The sequence below is a fragment of the Halichoeres trimaculatus genome, unplaced genomic scaffold (genome assembly GCF_033239565.1).
Source record: "Halichoeres trimaculatus isolate MK-OKI-2021-1 unplaced genomic scaffold, fHalTri1.1 fHalTri1_scaffold_3, whole genome shotgun sequence".
In the NCBI taxonomy this organism is placed as follows: Eukaryota; Metazoa; Chordata; class Actinopteri; order Labriformes; family Labridae; genus Halichoeres; species Halichoeres trimaculatus.
In genome coordinates this window covers 15,704,669-15,731,518 of record NW_027437181.1, presented here as the reverse complement: position 1 = coordinate 15,731,518, position 26,850 = coordinate 15,704,669, and the positions used below count along the sequence as shown (strand labels likewise).

The 26,850-nt window shown below is 39.3% G+C and overlaps 1 protein-coding gene across 1 annotated transcript in view; it reads left to right on the top strand.

Annotated features, from left to right (window-relative positions):
* LOC141787632 (ephrin type-A receptor 6-like) overlaps window positions 1-26,850 on the top strand; it is a 58,961-nt gene that overhangs the window by 24,156 nt on the left and 7,955 nt on the right. The window contains exons 7-12 of the mRNA XM_074666183.1: window positions 10,505-10,660; window positions 11,502-11,852; window positions 22,083-22,207; window positions 22,495-22,657; window positions 24,211-24,316; window positions 26,661-26,731. Coding sequence (XP_074522284.1) covers window positions 10,505-10,660; window positions 11,502-11,852; window positions 22,083-22,207; window positions 22,495-22,657; window positions 24,211-24,316; window positions 26,661-26,731 — 972 coding nt within the window. The remainder of the gene's footprint in view (window positions 1-10,504; window positions 10,661-11,501; window positions 11,853-22,082; window positions 22,208-22,494; window positions 22,658-24,210; window positions 24,317-26,660; window positions 26,732-26,850) is intronic.

Sequence of the window (26,850 nt, the reverse complement as noted above, 5' to 3'; positions counted from 1 at the left end):
AATCAACTCAAAGACGTGGTTAAACAGCACGAAGCCCATCAGGAGGAGTTACTGATGACACAGGCAGCTTAGCAGCATCACTCTCGTGGTGTCTCTCATATATGTCTTACATATATACTTACCATTCATACTTTACCATCCTAAGGCAGACAGTAGTTTGCTTTTCCTGATTGTAGTGCAGTTGTAACAGTGTCAAAGGCATCTAGGCAGTGGTTCCAGTGATTAAGACAATGCACTGTCGAAAGATAACCACCAGATTCTTGGAAAGTAGAAAACTTATGTACATAATATTTGACTGATGTAACAATGATATATTGTTAGGATTTGGCACTATATAAATTAAGATTGATTGATTGATTGATTGATTGATTGATTGATTGATTGATGGAATGATTGATGGAATGATTGATATGGTAACTGGTAACGCTAAATGATAAGCAACAGTTCAAACAACCTACACAAAGAGATATGTGTAATGTTCAGAAAATGCAAATTCACAGACACAAACAAGAGTACAAAACCTATAGTAGTTAAAACGTTCTGGACTTCATCTCTTTTACTGCTAATGATTGCATCAGAGCCTCCCTGACCTGAGACTGTAAATACTAAACGTGCTTGGTATTCATAATTCCAGGTCAGCCTTCAACGGGGTACCTACAACAAGCAATGAGAGGAGCAGGCTGAAAAGCATCACTAACTAGATTTTGTATACTGTTAAACACACAGTTCACAAACATGTCAGGGAATGCACACACTCAAACGTGCCCTGAGCTAAGTGAAGTATTGAAAAAAAGACTCTGGAAAGGCCAGCCGACAATGTTTATTGCTCCATATGTTTATCTGTCCCCTGAAGTCACATTTGATCCCACTAGTTTAGGTGAGAAGTCACAGGATAAGTGTTTTGTGGAGCGACATCTTGAATGGAATTGATTGTAATGTCCAGAATTGTCCCTTTATGTGGTTTCTTACAGTTTTAATTAAGATCTACAAGTTGTCTGGCCTATGACTAGTCAAAAATTCTTTTTTCACAACTTAGACATTCTTTTAACTCAAAAAGATTATCTTTTTTTAGATGAAATGATCTCTAATCCAGGTGTTATTAACTCAGGTCAACTTAATCAATATAGCATCTTTCATACACAATAATGTTTTACAATAAAAGAGGGGGGAAAGAGGAAATGGACTGCATCAATAAAATTTAATAAAAGAGTTAAGATTAAATTTAAGATAGGAATAATAAGCAAGAGGGCTCTGTAAAATCAATTAAATTATCAAAATTTAAATAAAGTAAAATAACAAAAAGGAATCAAAAACAGTACTCAATAAAAACTACCACAAACAACTCTGAATTAAAACCAGATAAAAACTTTAGGTCTTAAGTTTCCTTTTCAATATTGTTGGTCTAGTCCTTGGCAAGGGCGGAATGGCCATCGGGAGCACCAGGAGGTTTCCCGGTGGGCCGCTACCTCAGTGGGCCGACTGGTGACACCCCAACCCAACCCCCCCGTCGTCGGCCTGAACCGGTCGTTCATAGACCCACAGCCCCCCCCCCCCGACAGCAAAGGCCGCTTCTGTTTGAAGACGGGGGGAGTTACGCGTCCTGTTGTTATGGGCTGGGCGGAGTTGGAGTCCAGGGCTGATTACCAGTCCCAGTCCGCCACTGGTCTTTGGTGCATGCCATGATGCCCCGTAATGATTCTGGAAGAGTCTAGGATGGACAATCCAAGGAATATTTGAATTTCTGTTGATTGGTCCCAAGATTGATCTCACACAATGCATCTTAAAGGCTAATCAATAGGAGTGAGAGCCAAAAGGTTATGATATACAGATGTGCATCATTATTGGAGTAGTGAAACCATTCCAGACAGTCCCCACAATAGTAATATTACAACATTGACCAATTTGAGCTGCTGTTAAAGCTTAAAAATTAGAACACATGCAGTAAATTTTTACTTTTGAAACACACTGCTGAGTATCGTCTCTGAATGTGCCTGACATGTCCCAGTGTTATTTCTGTACTGGAAGAACTGGCATGAAACCAATACTGATCTCTCTCTGAATTGGAAAGAAATCAGGCACAGTTCCCAAAATGTCTGCACTTGTCCCTGGCACACTGTAGTAGAATCTCAGGAGAAAGGAAAACACAAACACTGTCATGTTTTGTTGTTTTGCTATGCAGATGTTCAGTCAGGTTCCGAAATGTGGGGTAACATCTATCAAAGATGATCTGCCGTGGAATTTTCAAACAGCGTCTTTGCCCTTGTTAACACTGGGTTAGAAGAGGTGATCAGTTGCAACAACACATTATGGCCTTGTAGTTATTAATTCATGGCTTTAATGATTTATGGCCTATTATTTTTTTGCTCATCAATAATTTCCATGGGGCCTTGCAAAGCTTGTGCGGTGATAAAGATGTGCACTTGGCAAGTATAGTTGCAGGAAGTTTAGGCGTGAACTTGCGATGACTTCTGCTTTCTCCTCGTTTTCATTTTGGAACACTGCTTCAAAGGGTACTGTGATCAAAGCTGTCTGAGAGGCAGCATGGGGAAAGAGCAAAAGAGGGAGAGGGAGAGAAAGTTGGAGAGAGAGGTGGGGGAGAGAGAGAGAGAAAAGGGAAAACCCCAATGCTCTCGAATAGAAGCAGAGCTTTGCACTAACACGTCCATCTTTCCCTCCCAGCTGCCTAAACAAAGGCATCAGCGCTTATCAAACCCCGCTTTCCACCCCAATAGCATTCTGCCAGACTGTTTTGACATCTCAATCGAGTGCTTTATTATTCCATTCCTTTCATTCGGTGTCAGCCACAAGAGGATTACTCAGAGATAGGCTGGTTATATCATGACCTAGATAAGGCAACATCATAGCCCTAATGCTATTTGTTCCACATCCTTTCGTCACACCATCATATTTAAAAAGAATGCAGGGAATTGTGGGAGAAGCTAATAGAGACGTTGCATCGAATTTCATTTGAGTCAGAACAGATATGCAGACAATAGTGAAAGCCCACCAGATGGATAAGTGATTTCACTCTGTGCCAAAAACCTTCGATACTCAAATATTTTCAATTCAACAAGAACTTTTGAATGAATTTTGCAGCAACCACCTGCTGTGCTTTTTATAAGTTGGTACCTCCATATCCCAGTTTTTCTTATTATTATTATTATACTGATAAACAAAAGGAAGGAAGTGCACAGAGATCCTATGTATAACAGTAAAATCCATCAACGTTTGCTCTCTCATCTCTTTCACCCGTATCTCTCGGGTGTCAGAGGTCTGCAGTTCAATATGCAACTTTTTCCCTTGTGACCTCTGCCATGTAGAGACAGGATTGATCAGGAATGACAAGTTCAAACTCCTCACCTTAAATTCAGGTGAATTGGAACAGGAAATGAGTGAAATCAATATATCTCCTGGTTGTATTCAAGCCACTGAGCCCCTCTTGTGTCCATAAAGGAGTGTGTTTACTCTGGCCTCTAACACAGCTCAGCCAGACTAGAGCATCACTCATTCTCTGTGAACTTCCCATCTGCATATCAAAGCTGAGAGTCCAGGGTAAACACAGTCTCTGCCTCCATCTGTTTCTGACAACGTAAAGCCAAGAGAAAACTTCCAGCGCACCCAAACAACTCAAAATCTCTTAGCTGGAATGTCATTACACTCCCATGAATGTGCAGTATCTCATTTCTCCTGAAGGTCAACTTAAGAATCTTGAATCTCATGGGTTCTTATAACCACAGTTATAAAATACTTGTTTTATTTCTTGTAATTCTCATTAATCTGAACAGTGATTAGTGCATCAAATAAGCTGCATAAGAAGTAAGTAAACCAGGTGTCTGGCCGTTACAGACACACGGTCAGTACAGCTCATTATTTCTTTCAAAGCAGAAAAAATGATTGGGGTACCAGCTTGTCTGTGTACCTATACCTGTCCTATTAGGTGCACCAAGCCTGTACTGATTGAAAACATGAAAAGATGGACAAGGTGTCTTCACTGACCTGTACAACAATGAAGCCAAAACAACCCACACACCACTTGATGATCAGTCATGATGTTTGTGTGGTAAGGATCAGCCGGTGAAACTAAAGCCGCGTTTCCACCAAGCAGACCGGTTCGTTTCATCTGGGTACAGCGCGCTTTTTGCGGCGTTTCCACTGACTCATCCCGGGACAGATCCCTAAAAACCGAGACGAGTCAACCTATTTTTTTGGGACCCTTTTGTATGGGTGCCAGACTGAACCGATCCGCTCTCGGAAGATGGAGCAACACACTGCAGACCATTGATTGGTCAAAAGAATTGTCACTTACCCCGACAGCGCCTGCATTTCTCCTGGTGGCACACAGTCTTCTCTGATTGCACTTTGTAACAGAGAGCTACGTGCTAATCACAGAGAGGACAAAATGCTGCTTGTCTTCCATCCGTGCTCTTTATTTACTGTCGCGTTTTTCTTCTTTGTTGGATTTAATAGCGGAGTAAGCTGCTACGGCGTCGCACTATTGTTTAACAGCTGCGGCTTCCGGCATTCGGCTTACACGCCACCTACCACAAGAGGGCACAGTTTGTTGTGGACACGCAAATAGGATCAGGCTGTACCAAACCGTCCCAAACCGTACTGAACCGATCCGGACTGCTTGGTTTAAACGCAGCTTAAGGTATTGCCTATCTGCCAATACTCATGGTAATCTCACCATTAAAACAGAAAAAATCCCACAGGTTGGTATATTTGTAAGTGATGTTAACAGTAACTAATCTATTTCAGAAGTGAGGCTGAAAAACATATGTTTGCAGTGAGCAGCGTAAGGTTGATTTCTTTACATTACACTGCTGTATTTTTATTTCATACTTGTTTTCCCCAGCTGTAAATGCTGCCAAAGACCTAGAGCCACATGTGAATGATTCCAGGGCCAGCTCTGTGCATTAAATAACAAGTATTTCAAGAGCTCGTAAATCCATGTACAACTATTACTTTACTCTGTTGTGCCCTTTTAGTTTAAAAACACTTTACGGCAGCCTTCAGCTCCTCATTTTGGTCCTCTGGCACACAACTTCACTGCTTTGATTCACTTACTGCTCCCATTAGCTATGTTCTAAGCAGCCAGGAAGATTAATTTAGCCAAATTACAAAGCTACAGTTTCAGTCAGCAGATGCTTTTGTCCAAAGCGGCATACATTTGAGAGAAAGCACAAAACAAGGAAGGAATAGACAAGAGAAACAACATTAGCAAGAGCCACAAACAACCTCAAGTCCAATTAGACACAGGTGCTGACATTCAGAATTAGTCTAAAAAGCCCCCAAAGCAATGAATGGCTTACAGAGAATGCCAGTAGTTGCAGCTAAAGACCAAAACCAGGACAGAGAGTGGGTGAGTTTTGGACTTTTGTTTGTTTGATTCAGACTCAACTTCAAGTAAAAGTAAACTATGATTTGAACATTTATTAGATTTCAAATTTATTAGATCCATTGCAACAAAGTGTGGAGCAACAGCTATCCCAGCTGCCATTTGGCACAGGCAAGGTACACCCTGAACATGTTGCTAGCCTAAGACAAGGCTAACATTTCGAGACAGAAAACCATTCACAAGCACACACCTACAGGCAATTCAGAGTAACCAATCAACCTGATAAGTGTGTATATGGATTGAAGGATAAAGCCAGAGTACCCGGAGAACCCATTTGTTGTTAACGTGTAAAAATAAGAATAGAACTAAAGAAAAGATTGACAACATTTCAACTGTTCTTTCATTTAATTGTAATTCACATTAAAAACATTTTCAGGTCAAAGTGAAACATTTACTATTGTTTTCCTATTCCTGGCTGTCAGATAAATAAAACCACTTTTTGGTACATCATCTGAGGATGTCAGTAAAATGGTGGCAAGTCTTTTCTTGTATTTTTGAATACATTTATTATTGATTTACCAAAGATAGTATGTATTGATTTAGAAAATAAGGGTAAAAATGTGATCAACACAGAGAGGTGCTTGTGTGTGTGTGTGTGTGTGTGTGTGTGTGTGTGTGTGTGTGTGTGTGTGTGTGTGTGTGTGTGTGTGTGTGTTTGTGTGTGTGTGTGTGTGTGTGTGTGTGTGTGTGTGTGTGTGTGTTATCGCTGTATGTTTCATACATACAGCGGTGCGTGCCTTGCTTTGATATACATATTATGTAGCGGTATTGTTCCCTCCATGAATAAAAATGCACCCCATGACAAAGAGCCAAACAACAGATAGTGAACATAACGGATCTCATTATGCGTGTGTGTTTGTGGGATGTTTGCAAACTTTAGGATAGAAATAGTGGTAGGACCATTGTAATTGCTTTTTGGTGGTGATCTCCTCGGCATGTAGCGGGGAGCAGGGAGCAGCTGGAAATTCAAATGAATCTGTGTGTCTGTTGCCTTTGGCAGGAGCTCAGCTTAGGAGGAAAGTAATATCCAAGTGAATGAGGGGCCTCAAAAATTGGAAGCTGGGTGACAAATTACTCTTCTCATGGAGAGCTTAGTGGCAACGTGATTTTGGCAAGGATTTCTTTCTGTGTGTCAATCTTCCATCTCATCCCTCTTACACATCTTAATACTCAATTATGTCTACCTGTGTGTACAGACTTTTTTATGGTATTTTTTAATCTTGCATATGAAATTCTATGCCAAGCTTGCTTCACTTTTTATTTGAAATACATTTGCATTGCCATTTCATAGACTGTTTTTTTACCCCTGCATTTAAAAGCAATTTAGCCTTTCTCCACATTTTAGCTTCACTGAATGAAAAATGTGTGTGGCAATGAATAGCCGTCATCTCATATTGAATATATAATTGATGAAATACAACAACAAAAAAACCTATAAGAATCATATTGAGGGATAAAACTCAATCAAAAGCCATTTGTAAGAGTCTGTGCACAATGAATGATCATTATTCAACAAGATACTGAACTATTGGTGTTACTATTATGAAAACACTGGATGTTTCTAGCCCCAGGAAGACTCATGCAACAACAGTGTAGCCTGAGGTATGAGGTCTAATGTTCATTCAGCTGTGTACTCTCCCACAGCTCTCCCATGCTGCATGCATGTAGATATTAGAGATGCTGCAACAGTTGGTCTGCATTACAATCTGAGGGATGTTGTAAATTTACAACTGCTGAACTAAATCACAACTCTCATCAGTGCATGACATTCATTTTGGGAACTATCCCATTCACTTAACCCGATTTAACAAGGATAACCCACTCATAACAATGTTCATTTACAAGGAGCATGGGTAAAGTTAGCATCAGAGCATCATTCATTCAGAGTGATCACTGTCAAATGAAAAGGGTCAATAATACCTGGTTGTGGAGATGTTTCTTATTGAAGGTAACAGTTCCAAGGGCTTATCATATTGGTCCATCTCTAATGATGTGAGAAAAAAACAACTTAAACGTGGCTTAAAACAACAACTTTGGGAATCTTGCTTAAAGGAAGGAAAAAAGGAAAAATAGTAAAATGCTGAAATCATAAAATCATGGTTTTCTTCATCGAATTTCCCAATGCACCACCCCACTCTATCATTGTCTGTCTCATACCTGCTGCATTTATTTGATACTTTGGAAACCATCATCCCTCCCACATAAATACATATATATTCACACAAATTACTCTGCAATATAATTATGCAAAGATTCACAGAATATAATACCATCGCACTATTAGTGCTTTATTTTTCTCTGCTAAGATTAGTCTGGGTAAAAGCATGCAGTTTACAACAAATGTACCATCTTCTGATAAGCCTTGAGGGAAAGACGGAATGAAAAAAAATGAGGAAAAAATGGGGGAAAAAAACAAGAAAAAAAGAAGGAAATAGTGGCTGAGCAAAACAGTTGGAGAAAAAAATGGAGAGATAAGGGAAGAAGCGTTGGCTGAATTGATGGAGAGTAAGAAAAGTGAAGGTAAAATGGGAGAGAGCTGGATAAAGTAATGAGGTAGGAAAGTGAACCGGGGTAAGGTGGAAAATTGAAGAATACCTGGGTCAGCAGAATGGACCATGTGAGTGGATGGAGGTTTTAGACTGAAAGCAAGCTGTAATTGCATTTTCATAATGCATTATTTGTATGTTAATGGCTCTTTTTTACCTGCCTGACAAACATTACAAACTTCCCTTCTACTCTATTCAAGGCAATCTGAAAGTGGGGACTCCATTAATTCTGCTGATTAAAACAAACAGACTCAGGAGTCTTTTTTCATATCCAAATCAATAAGGAAGAATCCTTGTTTACTTTAGTTTAATTTCTACCCTGTTAAATTTTTCTCTGCATTTAATAAATTTACTGAGCAATCTTAATACAGCGGGTCATTGATGTTTTATGAGATATAAGCCAGTTTTTATTCGCTTAAGATGCTGAACATGCATAGTTTGTGCATGTTGATAACTTAAGTTATCCAAAAAAACTACTCAATTGTTTAGAGTTTTTTTTTTCAATATTTGACATGTCTTTAAATTTTGATCTCTGTAATCTGATACAGTCAACAGCCATCTATACCTGGTATTTAGCTAATGTTATATGTGCTACCTGCCACAATTGTCCAGAGGCTTGGGCCTTCAGAGGAACCAACTGAGCCAAAGAACAAAGTTCGTACTTGTGTACATTTTTTAAAATTATACCTACCCTTTTATTTTACTTTGCACATGATGGAAAAAATATAACAAAAGTAATAATTTATCTTCACAGCTAATATTGGCACTTTAAATACAGTCTCAGGTTTGTGACATTTACGAAGATAAATCACTCTTTATCTTTTTGTATTCACTACTAATATTTTAGCAGCAGTATAATGTCATGAACGCAAGCTAAAAGTGTTTTTAGTACAAGTTCTGTTCTCATGGGACTGTTCTTGTTGTTCAGTGATTAGGGATGGGTACCGAATTAGGTACTTTTATAGGTACCGACCGAATTCTGTCAAAAGTACCAGGTACTGATTCACATAAAATCGAAAGGTACCATGTTTAGGTAACTAAATGCATCCTTGTGACTGTAAGGGATTGGAAGAGTAGGTGGTTTTCCAAGCTGGACATGAACTCAGCATTACAAGGTTATATATTGAAGAATAAATATGTTAAATTGAAAAAATATATACTTTATTATTAAACAAATAGATATTTTTTTACCACATAAACACAAAAAGTACTGAAAATTGGTACCCTTGAGTACCAGTACCAGTTCAGTACTTTGCCAGGTACCGGGTATTGGTACCTTATCATTTCAAATGTGAAAGGTACCCATCCCTATCAGCGATATACCTTTTCTTTCAAGTAGGTTAGCAGTACGGTATATAATTCCCTTGGCATTTTTTAGTTAATGATGCAAAGTAGGGGTGGGCAGTATAGTGGTTTCATTACCGTCAGCTGTATTCTATGTGGCCAGGAAATGAATTTTGCTATACCGTAATAACCTCAGTAAAGCATTGTTACACATTATTTAGTCCAAGTAGTAGGTAGATTTATTCCTCACGCAGTGAAGGGTCACTTTTTTGCCACAGCCATTCTGAAAATAACAAGCATACACCTGACGTGGCTTAGGAGGAAGTAAACATTTACAGGCACGCAGAAAGCAAAACAGCAAGCCATAAAAAATGTTACTAGTTAATTGCTCACCCTTTTTAAATAAAATGCAAAAATGCATATTTTTTTGTCTGTAAATATTCTTTGTTCCTCAGACCATGTTTGCTTACCAGTATACCTGTATAAGCTTGAAATGGAATAAGCTACTCTTCCAAAGCACAGTGTTGGCAAAGGCCTTTTTCTAGCACAGTGGTAGACATTTTCCACCTGCTAGGTAGGATGTGTACACTTATAACACAGAACAGAGTCAGACACATGTTTTGAAAAGACTTCATTTTGGAAAACCATGATATAATACCACTATCACAATATGAAGGAAAAATACCGTGATATAAATTTTGGGTCATATTGCCCACCCCTAATGCAAAGTAAGTCATAGGGACAGTTTTTTAGCTCAGTGATACTATGTTAACTTCATAACCATAGATGGTTGATTTATAGTGCCGGTTAAGTCCAGGTGCTGGTCCATGGTTTGGTTTTCTGTCTCAGAGAAACTGAAAATGACAATATTTACATCTCAGTGTTTACAACCATCCTCTATGCAGTCTGCTTTGCATGAAGGAAAAGCCTTGCCCTGGTTGCATTAACCTATAGAGCTGAGCAATGAGTATTATTGTCTTCAACAAAAGGACAGTATTGGTCTATGCCGTTTGTAAGAGTGGACCAAAGATTTAATACATATAATACAGACATAATATAGCTATGGTCTGGACTAGAGACAGGGCTATGCAGCTTAAGGTGAGCTAATAAAAAGTGACCAAGAAACATCGCACCTGTTGTACAAAGTCAGAGTGCAGGTAAGGAGAGAATCAGCTGGGCTTCGACTTAAATGTATGCATGCTGTAGGAAATTCAGTTGCAAAAGGAGCATTAACTGTGTGTAACTGGCTCTCTCCTCCACCTCTCTTCTTTTCCAGCATGTAAGCCAGGCTTCTTCAAAGCCTATGCGGGGAACACTAAATGCACAAAGTGTCCTCCACATAGCTCCAGCCATGACCAGGCCGCCACCATCTGTCACTGCGACAAAGGCTTCTACAGGGCCATCAAAGACGCCTCCACCATGGCTTGCACAAGTGAGTAGAGTAGTTTTTAAAACCAAACTTTTCCTGCCAGCTGGGACATTCTGTTTGCGTGCCTTTAATTTACTTTAGCCTGTGTGCCATCATCTCCCCTTCCATCTGCTCTTATTTTACTGTTAGTACTATAGTTGTGCTAAATTTAAATGTGGTCTCCTACAACTTCGTGCCTCTATATCAACTTACAAAAAATGTATAGCTTTAAAAATACCTGACACTTTTACCACAGGATAGTGGAATAGTGTGCTGCATTGAAACACTGCAGAGGCTTGGTTTCCACACACATAAAAGCTGATATTCAAAGGAACACTCAGCATCAGCTATGATCATACACAGTATGGCTGTGAAAATAGAAAAAAAAGAATCTGCACTGTTTTCTTTTTAAGACGTTGACATACCAGCTGTGGGAATGAAATACTTCAGAACAAGTTGAGAGCCAAACGCCTACACACCTACAGAAACAAACACATACTACAAATTCAAATTATCCTCACTTGTGGCTTGAAGTCCTTTAGACGTCAGACTATTTTGTGCCCACTTAAGCTTGATCCTTAGGGTCGAATGAGAGGTGTATTGGTTGTTTTACTTCACATCAACACTTATTCAGTAACTAGCATTTTAGAGCAACAGTATGCTTGATGTAAGACGTAATGATGCTCACTTGGGATGTTAAGTGAGTTGTACACACTTAAATGTGTCTGAAATAGGACCAGAAATCCAAAACCATGTGTTTTTGTGTTCATTTGTGTTCAGTCAGACATTAATCAAACCCTTGTTTGCATGTAGTGCCACACTTGAACATATCAGGAATCTCCCTAACACCTTCTCTTTTCTGCAGGACCTCCGTCTGCTCCCCGGCATCTGGTGTCACTGATCAATGACACAGCTTTGTTCCTGCAGTGGATGCCTCCCAGTGATACAGGTGGCAGGAAGGACATCACCTACAACATCCTGTGCCAGCGCTGTGATGGAAGTGACGGCGACACAGGTGTGACACAATGTGAGCCGTGTGAGCCGGACCTGAGGTTCATCCCTCGGCCGCTCGGCCTAACAGGCACCTCAGTGGCAATACTGGACTTTGCAATGCATGCCAACTACACCTTCTATGTTGAGGCTGTCAATGGTGTTTCTGGGCTGGGCGTGGCCACCCGCTCGCTGGCGAATGTTACCGTCAACACACACCAAGCAGGTGAGGTGCCATTGGCCTTTTTGTCTTTCTTTCAGTTTTAAGATTGTAATTAATGTACTGTTTCAAACCAGCCAGTCAATGGATTTAATAGGTTTTACACTGATATTGTGTCTTTTAAATGAAGGCTAGGATTTGTGCATTTGGGTTTTAACAGAAAGTAGATCCATTGATCAATCTATCAACTATTAATAATCGTAGAGTTTTAGATAAATTATTGTTCATTTCAGTTGTTAATTGTCCTGAAATATGTGCTTGTTCTGCTTTCTCAGCCATGAGGATTAGCTTTTTTGATCAGATCTCAGTCACTGCAGAACTTTTTGTGTTGAACTTTTTTGTTTTTTCTCAGACAATGATTATAAAATGTATTAAGAGGCTTTAAAAGTGGCTTCTCTGCCCAATTCCAACCACTACTTTTAGACTGGCTTACAATTATGAACATTGGAATGGAAGGAGTTGCATGTTTAAGCAACAAATTTCATCACTACGGTTAACATTTTTCAGACATTTTACAGGGCTAGAATAGTTTGCAGTAAGCTACAAAGATTTGTAACACATTCATCATTTTAATCCTGCTTGCGTGGCCAAAATGGCCATCTGGACTGTAGAGAATTTTCCCAGAGGACCATTAGGCCTGAGTTGGCAGGGATCCAAGTTAAACAAAAGAAAAAAAGGCAACAACTTGCAAACCAGCAGGTTACAAAAACTACAAGGACTTTAACTTGTACTCATGTCCATTTTGCTTCAGCTCAAAAACACTTGCTGATATAACTGACATAAATACAGCAGCAATAATAAGAACAAGCAATACATTGGATAGCATCTAAATCTTTTGGACCTTAATTGAAAGTGCATTAGGGTGAATGGAGTATTGGTTGTTCTCTAAATGGACTTGATGAGAGAGACTTTTTTGTTCTGTGAAGTAATTATTATGGATGCTTCAATATACTAAATACGATTTTTTCCATATGGAAAAATTTGGTTTATTTTGTAAAGCTTTGGTGCACACCGTCTTTACATAACAAGTAGCAAAAGCTATTGTCAACAGGACATCTACAATTTATGTATTCCATTTTCAACCATATTTTTGCAAACATATTGCTGGGCATGTGGTCAGGTTTTGCAGTGTACTAACCATATTTACCTCTAAACTATTTATAAAGATTAAATATACATGCTGATGCTTGAAATGCATATACTCCAGTTACATAATACCTGAGTCATAGCAGAAGAATCCTGTGTTTGCGGATAGACATTCATGCTGCAGTAACATTCAGAGATTTATTTATTCAGCAGAAAGATTTACCTTTCTCTCTCCTGAGCTCCTCTGTCTTCTACCGCTGTGACTGTCTCTTCCTTCATCTTAATGTGTCAATAGGCAAGTCACATTCCTGACCCGTGAATAGCTGACAGGGCTGCTGTGACCTGAACCCAGTCCTAATTAGCAGCACCTTGCTGACCTGAGGTCAGCTCTAGCTAGCAGCCATCAATGCAGCATTGTCTTGGACTTGAATTAGGAAAAGTGAGAGACCTGAGCTCAGCCACGAAACCCTGAACCTCATATTTTAAGGGCAGGAATATTGATGGAATAATTGATGGAGGCTGAGAAGGGAACGGAATGAGAGTGGATTAATAAATTATAATGGGATATATGTGCACAGTTTCTCCTCTTTTAGCATAAGCACCATGCCATATTGAGATGCAGTTGTGATGAGAACAAGGCGGACATCATAGTAATCAGTGACTCACATATAAATATAGGAAAGTGGGAAGTGGGTATATCCATTCTTAATTGCCTTTGTGTACTGTGAAAGCCTGCATGGGAAGTGCAAACAATTTACATAACACACAACAATTTTTCAGGTTTTTCACAGCTTGTTTGTCTGATTAACTGAACAAGAGATGGCAGGAAGAAAGAGTCTTAAAGACATCTGTTCTGCTAAGTCTCATTATGAAGTCTTGTCCTTGACCAGGATGATGCTGTGTGAAATTTTAACAAGACACTGAGGGGCAAATTCACTAGGAATGGATTGTGGCAGCCCATACCACCAAGAATTGTGTGCCAGTCTCTCCCTCTAGTTGCCCTGTCCCAAGGTCCATTATGAAAGCATGTTGCATTGATTAAATTTAAGCATACGAGCACAAGTTTTGAACATCTGTGAAGTTTTGCTTGTGTTTCGCATTTGATTGTGAAAAGGAGCTGTCAGCATCTCTGCTCTCTGCTGTGCAGAGCTGAGCTGTGTGCTCCCATCCTGACAGAGCCCAAATCTGTCCCCATGAAAGACTTTTTAACAGCTGATCTTAAATTCAGTAATTTTATTTTCAGACAACTTTATTTATCCCTGTGGGGAAATTACATTTCAGTTTCATCCCTTCCAGTTATAATATATATTGTACTAGATATACCATTAAGGACAATACCTTCATCACATTTCATTAAATTTTATTAACATTTACGAGTCTAGACCTGTAAATGTTTTTGTAAAGTGTCTTGAAATAACATTTGTTATGATTTGGCACTATACAAATAAAGATTGATTGATTGATTGATTGATTGATCACATGTAGAATGGCCCAGGTCATTTCTACATAGTAAGTCTGTATGTGCTGCACTTGTGCCTCTGACAGTCATAGACTTATTCAAACCTTGGTTATAGTCATGTCATTAACAGGATTGATATTTTGCACAGGCATCCAAGCGGCACAAAGAAGTTGTGACTCAGATCCAAAGTCTTGATAATGCTAAGTTCTTAAAAAGTATTACTACAAGCTTGCTGATATTAACACACAATCACTAATCCAGTACCCATTGTGCTCAGTACAGATGAGGTATGTAAGAGGTCTTACTTTTATTATTATTATTATTTATTATTAATTTATTATTAATTTATTATTATTTTATTATTTTGAAATAAAAAAAAATGTTGACACTAATAGATATGGCTGCACGGTGGCACCACGGTTAGCGCTGCAGCCTCACAGCAAGATGTTCAAATCCTCACCTGGGCCGGTGGCCCTTTCTGTGTGGAGTTTGCATGTTCACCCCGTGCATGCGTGGGTTCTCTCCAGGTACCTCGGCTTCCTCCCACAATCCAAAAACATGCTCACCAGATTAATTGGTCACTCTAAATTGTTCCTAGGTGTGAGTGTGTGAGTGAATGGTTGTCTGTCTCTGTGTGTCAGCCCTGCGATTGACTGGCAACCAGTCCAGGATGTACCCCGCCTCTCACCCAATGACAGTTGGGATAGGCTCCAGCCACCTGTGACCCTGAACAGGATAAGCGGTATAGAAAATGGATGGATCGATGGACTATTAGGTATAACGATGATGAAAAGTCACATTCTGAACGACTCATTCTGAATAACTTAACAACAGTGGCCCTCAAAGGCCAAACGCACTGCATTAGCTGAAACTATGTGCATAATGGTATACACAAACCATATATAAGAACGCTGCACATTCCAAAGTAAATGCAATGGCTGAATCACACTGCAAAGGAAACAACAGGCTGCGTGGAGGCAAAACAACTACATTAACATTGAACACGCAGCAAGTATCGTAACAAAACTTTAGGCAAAAACACACAACCAGAAAACAATTGCAAACACATATGCTGCAAGTCCAGGTTTAAACAGAAGTGCTCCACACCTGTAGGGGCACTCTGTGGTACAACGCATGAAAGAGAGACGGACAGAGCAAGTGACAATTTAGTAACTTTTTCTCTTTATTTAGTGACTTTTCAGACCCCTCAACAGTGCATTTGCTTTTGAAAGTTCAGCGTTTCTGAATATGATGCGCGTTTAACATCATGTACATTGTTTCAGCCGCTGTAACACATTTGGTCCTTGTCAGCCACCGTACTTTACAAACTTTTGTCCCCAAAAGATTATGGAGATTCACTGAGAGTTTGGTTGTGATATTCAAGTGTAGACTAAAGCTTTCACCAATAAGATCCATGCAGGTGGGCTGGATTTAAAACATGAAAAATGTTGATATGTATAAAAAAAAAAAAATGTCATGAAAGTCATCTACAGGAATAAATGGTATAGACTTTTGTACAGATTTCAGAATGATTAATGCAGGCATTGTTTTTTAATCAATTACAGTTTTGAAATGTACATAAATACCTTTTACAATGACCGATGCTATTAACTGCCATAAGCATTGTTGTTGTAATAAAGCTTCTGTAGAGTAGAATAAAATACATGATGGGTAAGTGAGGGAAAAATCCTCTAATGCATCATAATGGTCTTCACCCATGCATGAATTTCTTCACGGTTGTATTTTGTTGATAATGTGGCTTAGGTATACAGAAAATACAGTATGAAGGTATTATTTTTAGCTGTAAAGTGTTTTGCTGTTAGGCTGTCATCACACCGTGGAAACCAGACGTCAGGTGTATGTGTGTCACTTCATACCCGTCTCTGGCAGAGGCAGCTCAGCTGATGGGGGAAGTTGGAATGCAAAACAATCTCCACAGAGGAGGAGAGGCAGCCTGTGGGGATGTTCCCATTAGGATGTTTAGAGTGGATTAACTTGTCAAACTGCCTGCCATCAGGAGACAGACTGTATGCACACACAACCAGGCCAGGATGTAAACAAGCTGAAAGAAATCTGCACATATGTGACAATTATAGTTTTCATATTTAGATTACCTGGGTACCTGCTACAGGCTTGCATATAGTATGTTTGTCACTTAATATCTCTTACTTTCTCTCCGTCCCACACAGACATTGATACCAGGCACACATACACTACATCTTTTTCCTGCTTCTTGTGAAGTAGAGAAACAGTTTGTGATGCAAAGGGGGGATGTATATTGCTCAGGTAGCTATGCAAATTTGAACCATGACAGAGAGAGCAGCAGAGGAGGGAGAAGTCTCATCCCAGCAGGAGGGGCAAATGTCATAACTTATAACTTTGCAAGTATCTCTGCCACAAAAGTCAGCAACTTAGACACTACAGCTCTACTGTTACCTGAATTGCAGAACAGGATTGTGCTGAACTTCCATAAAACTGATTGTGATATTGTGTCGGAGATTAACAGCCAATAAAAAGCAGAATTATACATTTACTGGGATTGTTAGTGAGAATAAGATGGGTGATTTGTTTTCTGTCTGTGTGCTATCTGTTAGTAAATTGCACATTAAGGCCTCATTATGCTTTTAATTATGCTAAATCTATTAATCTGAATTTGTAATTATTTCACTTACCCATTACCTCCATGCTTGCAAACCTTGATAAGTTATCGTGCTTGGCTAAACAAGATGCATTTTCACTTTGTCTCTGAGTAGAGGGGGAGTGTTGATATCTTTTGATAGTGTGATATACCAGAATTAACTGTCAGGTTAGCAGCCTTAAGATCTGTTTAGTGATGGATTCCCAGACAACACATTTGTTCGTCTTCAGTGCCTATTTGTGCATACTCTCCTCCACACTTGATTTCACTTTGTGCAGCAGGGTGCCGTTTTTCTGCCTGATGAAGGTGATGAAGGTCAGCTGTTAGTTTTACATCTCTTTAAGGCAGGTATGCAGATCAGAGTGAGCGGGATGATTTCCATGTGTGTGTGTGAACACTCTAGACACCGCTCAGCAGAGCTTTTTCTCACTGACAATTCCTCCCACAAAGTTCATGCTGTATTCAGCAAAGAGGCACAGAGAAATAAGTCCAATTTTGACTTGGATGTTTTCTGCACAGAGGGAAAACTTTGCTACCACGTGAGGATATAACTACAACGATAGAAACACTTTGTTCAGAGCCAACCTTATTTCAGAAAGAAAAAGAAAGACTGTGTGCAAGCAGAGTCTCAAGATCCAAAGACTACACCTGTGAAGTCCATGTCCCTCTTTCATGGCGGCACAGACACATTTTATTTTTGTGGAGCTTGGGAGAATCATTAATTTGAATTTATTTCTAATTAGATTTAATCATTTGCAAGATGTAAGATTTAATGATGCAACAACATCTTTTTCTGGGATAATTGAAAGTGAGTAGCTGCAGCTTCAAATTGTGAAAATCCCTACTGAGTTTTTCTCACTGGTTCATTTAAGACACTACTGCTCTACTACTCCACTACTTCAGTTCATTGGGCTAACTTCTGAATTGTGATTAGTTTATTTCACTGTCAGAGTTTATGTATTTTTCTCTGATAAGTGGTCAAAATGTATTCATTTACATAAGCAGTCAGCTTGATTTAGCTTCATATTTATAGTGAGTTCACATCACAACATTGTGGTTGTATATTACCTGACCTTTGATAGAATGACACCAAGCTAATGGATGCTGCTGAGCCATCCTCTTCTCATGAGAGCTTCACAATGGAAATCCCTGACTTTCAATTATTTGAAATATCCAGTAGGATATCATTACATATTTTGGGGGCTTTAACATTTTCATCTTCATGATTATGTATTTGAGATAATAATAACAACAGGAGTCATACAAAGTTCTCACATGTTTAATCCTCGTGTGAACATTTTCCACTGTTTTGTGGTGTCCTGATTCAGGAGATTTTCTCTCTTTTACTTTGCTCTTCCCCCCAATCCTCCGGTGGATTCTCCTCTGTTTTCATCTCTTGCTGTGGGAATAAGGCTGACTTCTATTTATATGCTCAGATGCTGGGGAGATGCATCCTCGTGGGATTTCTTTGCAGCCCTCCCTGTTCACTCTTTTCACTCCCCCCTCTGTCCTTGCTTTCTCTGTCTGTTTGAGCATCTGCAGTTGAGTGTTAACCTATTTTCTACATGTTGCCAATGACTGGGACTTATAGATTTTCTATTAACTTCAGATGTACGAATTCTGATTAGACTATAATGACCGTAATTATTTCTTTCATCCAATCATGCATATCAGTAAGTATCTAAGCAGCAGATTGATTTATCCTGAAACGAGAATTGATTCTTGCAAAGGGATTTTTTACAGAGCTTTCTCACAGTGCAAAATTTCTACACTCTTCTGAGTCTCTCTCTCTCTCTCTCTCTCTCTCTCTCTCTCTCACACACACACACACACACACACACACACACACACACACACAAACACGCACAAACGCACTGATAGATTCATAATATTATACTGTATGCTGCAGACAGAAATCCCCTCTAGTAATGTTATTCTGACAAACATTTTTATCCTCTAAGTGGGTTATGCAGCATATTTATCTGCATGACTACACCACACCAGCCTCCAACTGAAAATAAAAAATAATAAAATAAAATTTCCCTTACTTCAGCATTATATTCATGGGCCCTGTTCTGGGACAGTGTACGGATAGGTTTATTCCAATCATCATAACTGACCTAATCATTTTTTTTTTTTCTCTTAATCATGATCCTGAGGTTTCCATGAAAGTTTTATGTTTTGTATTTATGTAAAATAAACAATTGAGACATACAAGAAAGTGGTGCTTCCACTGGGGTCCTCAGAGTAATAAAACTATAACCTTGGACCTGACCAAGACTCTCTGCTGATCCCTCATGGACTGGTATGTAGTTTTTGCTGCTCATCTCTAGATTAGTCAATGTTTGCCTCAGGTTTGTTTTTGCCTTAACTTGCATAAATCTCCATTTTCACCGTTACAGCAACAGATGTTTCTCTATCTGTGGGCAGCATGTGCTGAAGCTGTAATGATATACTGAAGTTTTGAGACAGAGAAACTAATTGTTATGAAAGTTAATTAGTTTTCGATGGTTCTACAGTAAAAGCAAAGTACTACCAAGCCCCAGCTTAGTAGTACTTTACTTGTTTTTGTTTTGAGAAAGTAGAAAGTTAAATGTGTTTGGATTTGGGAAAGAGAAAGCAGAAGAACTGGGAAGATGTTAAAGCTCCCGCGAGGAGCTTTTAGTTGGCTGTGGGTGTCAGACGAAGTGAGCTTACATTTTCACAGAGGAAAGAATTACATTGAGGGATCAGTTTGTTTGTTACGAGAAAGCAGTAGGATATTTTCTTCAGAAAGCACATTTTCAGGACGAAATCAGTAAAGAGATTAGACAACTGCTCGTGACAGCACACAGGATAACCAAAGGTGTCAAAGTTCCTCACAGCTTTAAGTTAAGCATTTTAAATTCAGAAAGAAACCCAATTTGATGGCCATAATAGTTTCAATCATAAATTAACTTCTATGAAGGACTGTTCTGGACACATGCACATGCACTCAAAATTGGCTGTGAAAAAGAGTCAGGATTGGGGCTCTGCCCTCTTTTAGGTCATTTATTTTATGGTCACACATCAGTCAAACAGAAACCAGATAAATAAACATAGCAGCTATATTACACCCTCAACAACCTGCCCAAATATCTTTTAAAGAGCTGCTTACTTTTGTTTAATCTACAACAAAGACTCTTACCGACATCCCATTGGAATGTGTTGTGAAACTTTATATGTGATGTTCACATGAATCAGATGTCTGTGTAAAGTTGCTGCCTGAACAGAGTTTGTCCTCGTGTCATTGGAGCATCTTTGTATGGTCGTGTTCTGTCAATACTATGTGTATGTTTTGTTTGTGTGTCTGCTGTTTGCCATTAATAGCTGCAGCAAGCAGCCAGACTGAGAGGCTTGAGATATTCCCACAACAGCTCCAGGCACTCAAAGCAGCTCAGACACCACCTGCCACCAGGATGGAGGGGGCACGTGTTACCTGGAACAAAATGGCTGGCATGACAGATCTGTGACCTGGCTCTGCAGGCAGTTTGACAGTCCAATAATTGAGATCCTTTCTGTGTTGGATTTTTTCTTTTGATGCTGTATATTTAGGTGTTTTGATACCTCAATTATTCATGCTCTGTGAAGTTTATTTTCTATGGCGTTTGAGAAACTTTAGTTTATGTAGCTCTTCCATTTCAGCAACATCAAGAAATGAAAGTTTGTAGTTTGCATGGTTATGCAGACCTGATCCAGTTGCTTTAACATGTGCATTGTAGTCTAAAAGTTACATATAACTAGAAAGACATGATTGTCTCCTCCAGTTATCATTTTTTCAGGATTCAGCTCCAAACCCATTTCCTTTCCTTCCATTTCCCCCTGTGCTTTTTTTTCTTAAAACACAATGAAGCTGCTGAGCTGCTGGACTGTGAAGCGTCAAGTCTGGACTGAGCTGCTGCTGAGACTCTTGGCTTCTTGACAAGATGTGAAAGTGCTGTTCGAAATGTGAACCCTGACCCACCTGACTTAATCCAGCATCACCTCACCTTTTCCAGAGTGTCTCATTTGTTCTTTGTTCATCTATGATTAGCAAGTTTCTCTCTGTGCATGAGGACAGTTTGCAGCAACTGTCTGGGCTTGGATTTGTATTCCGATAACAATCCCCCAAACAGCACCTACGACAACAGAGGGACTGGAGCTATTAGTTTGCCAAGTCATATTCTGTTCAAGCAGGCTTTATGAATAATTGATGGTAAATATTTGAATCTCTGCAAGGTGATTTTGTGTCTCCTCAGCAGGGTGGTGTAAAATATTCCCCCAAAATCAGCAATAATGACAAACTTGATGAACAGTTGCTGTACTTCTTGTGGTCTGCTTAACAGCCAGGCTGCGCATCACGCTGGAGCTGGACAGTGAAGTGTTTCGTTGTCCGTGGTCCTCCTCAGTGTTCCTCTGATACTGAAACAGATTCTCAAAAGTTGTGTTACTTAAAGTTGTGGAGTGTAAGCTGTAGAGTTTTGATGTTTTAGGCTCCATATCTGGCTGTATTTAATACTTCAGAGTTCTCAAACTTATTTTGTCCATACTTGACATCTTTCTTGTGGTGGCTGAAGCCTCTGAGAATGTGTTTTTCAGCCATGCCTGTGAACTCAGTGGATTCAGTTTAGAGTTCACTCTAGTGGCTCCCATAATAAATGGCTGAAATAACTCTATCCTCTTTTCCCTTGGGCCTCTCTGAGAGGGGACTGTGAGTTACTCACCCCTGCTCCAAGGATACCATTTTTCTTACTTATGTTCTCCCCAATCTATATACGTGTATGTCCAGGATCTCTGCTCAGTTCAAAGAAACAGTATTGAGCTTATCGTTCGTATTTATTTATTCATTTGTTAGGCAAATAGTGTTGAAGCATTAAGATGTTTCATAAAAAGATTTGCAACAGATGATCAAAAAAGTTGAGAATGTTTAAGATATGTATATATAGAGCGTTTAAAATTTGCTGCATGTATTTTTTTAAACCTCTAACATACCTAATCCTCACAGATTTGTAGTCACGGCTGACTCAATCCCTGCGCTCTTCGTCTGCATCCTCAGGTCCTGCACTGGTGGGTGTAGTCAGGAAGGACTGGGCCTCTCAAAACAGCATCGCCCTCTCCTGGTCAGAGGTGGAACTGTTGCCTTCAGACATAGTGGATTATGAAGTCAAGTACTTTGAGAAGGTGATTACACTTACCTGACGTCAAATGATGACCAACATTACTTTAATGCTAAATGCTTGGTTTTACATTAGATGTAAGTTTTGTCTTTTAAACAGTCTGACGATGGGTTTATGTCTCTGCAGTTCCTAAAGTTTTCTCGTAAGTAATTCTGGGCATTTGTGTGTGTGTGTGTGTGTGTGTGTGTGTGTGTGTGTGTGTGTGTGTGTGTGTGTGTGTGTGTGTGTGTGTGTGTGTGTGTGTGTGTGTGTGTGTGTGTGTGTGTGTGTGTGTGTGTGTGTGTGTTTCAGGAGCAAGAGCAGCTGAGCTACTCATCAACTCGGACCAAAACCCCCAGCGTGGTGGTGACAGGCCTCAGACCCTCCACTGTTTATGTCTTTCATGTGCGAGCTCGCACTGCTGCTGGTTACACAGCATACAGCCCCAACTTTGAGTTTTCTACTGCAGCTGAGGGTACGACTGTGGGGGAGTGAGCAGGAGGGAATTGTGTCTCTGTGCTCAAATAATGTATGTGAAGACAAAGTGCAGACACTTGGCCTTAAGTTAGTTTGATTAGTGTTTAAATTCCAATGCAAATTGAGTGTTTTTGTTTTCAATACACTGAAATGCTGATTTGTAGAGCCATAGATTTAAAGTCATCTGTGTCAATCAGCAGCCCTTTAAACTCCCTGTAGACATTTTATGGCCATTTTCTGCTATGGATCAGTGAAACTCATCAGCTCTTCTTCGGGCATGAGCCATTTATTTAAATGTTTATAAGCTGTGTAAGTTCCTGAAGCACACATAACGCTCTGCTGATTCTAATCCTGTAATATTCTGGAAGACCCATCCTTCTACAGGACACACACTGTAGGTGATGAATATGTTGACGTCCACTCAGTCTCCTGTAAACCAGTGAAACCACATATACTGTATACTAAAATTGTGTTTCTGTATATGCTATATAGATCTTTTCTCTGGCCTTATTTAGCCCAATCTGCCACAATACACAAATAGCTCCCAGCACACAACATGGACACACTCCCCTCTTCTTTTCCCACCAAATTATGCTAAGCCAGATTCTGCAGTTTTTACTAAACCAGTAGATTATAATATTTATAGGCAATTTTGCACATTAAACCACAATCATCAGATATTTCTGAAAACTTTGCTAATGCTCTGCAAAGTCTAGTTTGATTATTTCTAATGTTTTAAAATCTTTGTTTTTATTTTTTGTATCAAACAATGTTTGCTTACATGCAACTCTTCTGGAGTGTTTAGCTCAAAATTCAGTGTAAGAGAGAAACTTAAGGGACATAACTGTGACTTGGAAGTAGACAACATTTACAACACACAAGACATTTTTAAATAGAAATGTGTGACAACTAAGAATAGAATACAGCCTGTGAAATCACCAAAAGTTGCCCATCGTTTGTCCCCACTATTTGCTTGGTCTCAGTGTTTAATCTACAAAGCAAATTGCTTTTGTGATATTCAAGTGCAGTTTGCTCCAGGTTTGCTCATGACTGTGTCTTGGATAAACTGCCACATCCTCACTCTGCACTGTGTCTTATCCTGACGGTGCTTAAGCTTGAAACTCTTTGCACATGATCCCTCAGTTACACAATGTCTTTCTGGCTTTATTGTACATTTTGCATGCACAGAAGCCACACAATTGTTTACCTTAAACAGGCCCTAAGTGTGCTGCAACGTATCTCAGTGAACAATATGAAATAAATCAGTGTTAATCAGAATTACAACAGGTTTACAAAGTATTTTTTGTGGTAAAATACAACAGCTTCTTATCTCCATGTATTGTGTAAATCCCTTGGTTTGTAGTCTAGCTGAGGAGCGCTGATATCAACAGTTTCTGTTCTCTGTTTTAGCATGTTTTGTTTCTGTATACTAATTCATACAGATAAAAAAGTATAGAGCTTGAAGTATGCTGCTAATTCTTTTCTTTTTTGTGCCTGTATACTTGTACCTTCTCTCAGTTTCATATTTATTTTTGTTTCTATTTCCCTCAGATCCTGATATCGCCGATCAGGGTCAAGTTCTGGTGGTTGTCACAGCGTCTGTGGGAGGCTTCTCTTTGCTAGTCATCCTCACCCTCTTCCTCCTCATCACTGGGCGGTGAGATGCTCCCTGTTTTACTCACACACACACATGCGCCCGCACACACACACACACACACACTCATATCTCCGTGCTTCTCCTCTCATAATCTCCAGAGTCACGCTACAACCAGAAGTCTGTTAATGGACTCTCTTTTGCCACCAAGCAGACACTCTTATTTTCCAAATGGCTGAACCAATTTTCTGCCTAATTACTCAGCATGTAATGCATGTACCAGCAGTTTGCTCCATTCCATTAACTTCCACAGGTTGGCTCAGACTGTTGTCTTCAGTCTGCTTCTAGTTCACAGGGTTTTACACTCAGTGCCACTTATTAATAAACTATGAAAAATGGCCCAATTGCTGGATGCTTTGTCTGGATTTCTATAAAACACTGATACAATCTAAAGTAACTGCCTTTAATCAGGTAATTTGCAAGCAATTAAAAACAACTGAACCCAGATATGGGAACCATGTGTTCCACTTGCAGAAAAGCTCTCCTCAGACACAATACGGTAGATATGTGCCTCCCACAAGAACGTCTTTTTCATCTTATCTTTAATCTCCCTGTCTATTTTTTCTGTGTATTCTGTTTGTACTCCTAAAAGATGTCACCAAACTCTTCACTGCAGATGCTTGATAAAATATTCTACCTGTAGAGTCTATACCTTATGCAATCTACAGTCTCTTTAATAATAACTGCAACCCAAATTTCTGAAATATGTTTTTAAGTAGTGGGTGAAAGCCACTTTCAGGATGTATTAGCTTTACTGATCTGTGTTGGAATGAAAAATCTGCCCCACCACTGCAAATGCACTGTGATTCTCAAATAAAGGGGCAGTACAGAACTTTGCTTCCATGGCCCACTGTTAACAGCTGAGCAACCTGTTTGAGGTCTAAACCATGAATCTCACAGTAGACTTAATAATGTGAAACAGAAAGCTGTTCTTAAATATAGCCTAAAGATATACCCCCCATGATATCAGTTATTGTTATTGTTATTGAGGAGTACCTGATAAATCTAAATTCCTAATTCAGCACTTTACACATTGTCATCCTTTATGTGTGTGTGTGTGTGTGTGTGTGTGTGTGTGTGTGTGTGTGTGTGTGTGTGTGTGTGTGTGTGTGTGTGTGTGTGTGTGTGTGTGTGTGTGTGTGTGTGTGTTGTATCTTTAAGTTTAACTTTTTGCAAATTGTCATCCTGTTTTTTTCCTTTTTTTTCATTTTGCTTTTTTTTTAATCTATCTTATTCTTCATTTTGTACATCACCCACTGCCTCCTTAAGAAAAATAAATAAATAAAAGCGGCCAGATTTGAATGCATTGTTGAAGCTTGAGATCAGTGAGAGTCAGGAGAAGCTTTGTTAAAATAAAAAAATAAAAATCATGCCTTAGGCTATGACGAGCTAGCTTCATAGATATTCTAACAAAGTAGATGGATTGAGGATGAGAGCAGATTATGCTAAATAGTGTTGAAAAAATGAATAACATTTGATATTCACTGATGGAGAAGAAGAACACATACTGCTTGGATTGATTGTTGCCATCTTAGCCCCTCATTTTCATAAACATGACATTTCAGCAACATGAAGAAGTATTTTCATTCCACCTGGTTTCTGTATCTGTTCCCAGCCAGCCATAGTAATGCTGCCTGTCTGTGGTAAACATTGATAAATGTGCACTATAATGTTCCTTGTTTGAGTAGAAAACAATTGAGGTCTTAAAACTGGCCCATACTCTTATTTTTATATGAATAAACACTTCTAAAGTCAAAATGTCAAAGGAGCGAATTTTAATGCGGTAATGACATTTTCAGAGGGCAACCCTCTTCTGTATAGGTTTTACGCAGAGGATGCAAATTGTTCTTTTTCCTTAATACATGCCTTTGATTGGTACTTTTGTCCCCTCTCTCCCTCTTTGGAGACTGAGCCTTGAAAGCCTCAGATTGGAGTAACTCTGAAAAGGATAAATGTGGGGAAATGAAAGAAAATAAAGAGGACTACATAAAAGCTAGAACAAAAATTGCTCTGAAGAATTGGTTATAGAAAAGGGGAAATGGTTGTCGTCTTTCCACTACAGAACTCTTTACAGAGCAAAAGATTGATGAGGAGACATTACAGACTAAAGCGTCTTTAAAGCCATTTTTAGGCAGTTTATAGTGTCAGAATAAATGTGCACTTCTCAACCTTTTGTCAGGGGGCAGTAAATCTGTTTGATGTCACAGTTGTTTCCTGCTGGGAATTTTGGCTAATTCGACGTTTCTTTAGCACAACTACCAAGAGGGAAAGACTGAGGGACACTGGGGTGTTAAAAGTGGTGATGAAGGTGATTCTTACTCTTTGGTAAACTACTTCACCTGTGCAGGTGTCAGGGCTATATTAAAGCCAGGATGAAGTCAGAGGAGAAGAGGAGGACTCGCTTCCACAGTGGTCACGGTCAGTACATCATTTTTTTTTCTTTATTGTTGTGTGATGTTTTTAGATTCTGTATTTGCTTCTGGATGCTTGAACCTTTTTTTCAAACATGTGTTTACCTACACAGTCTGCATGCACTA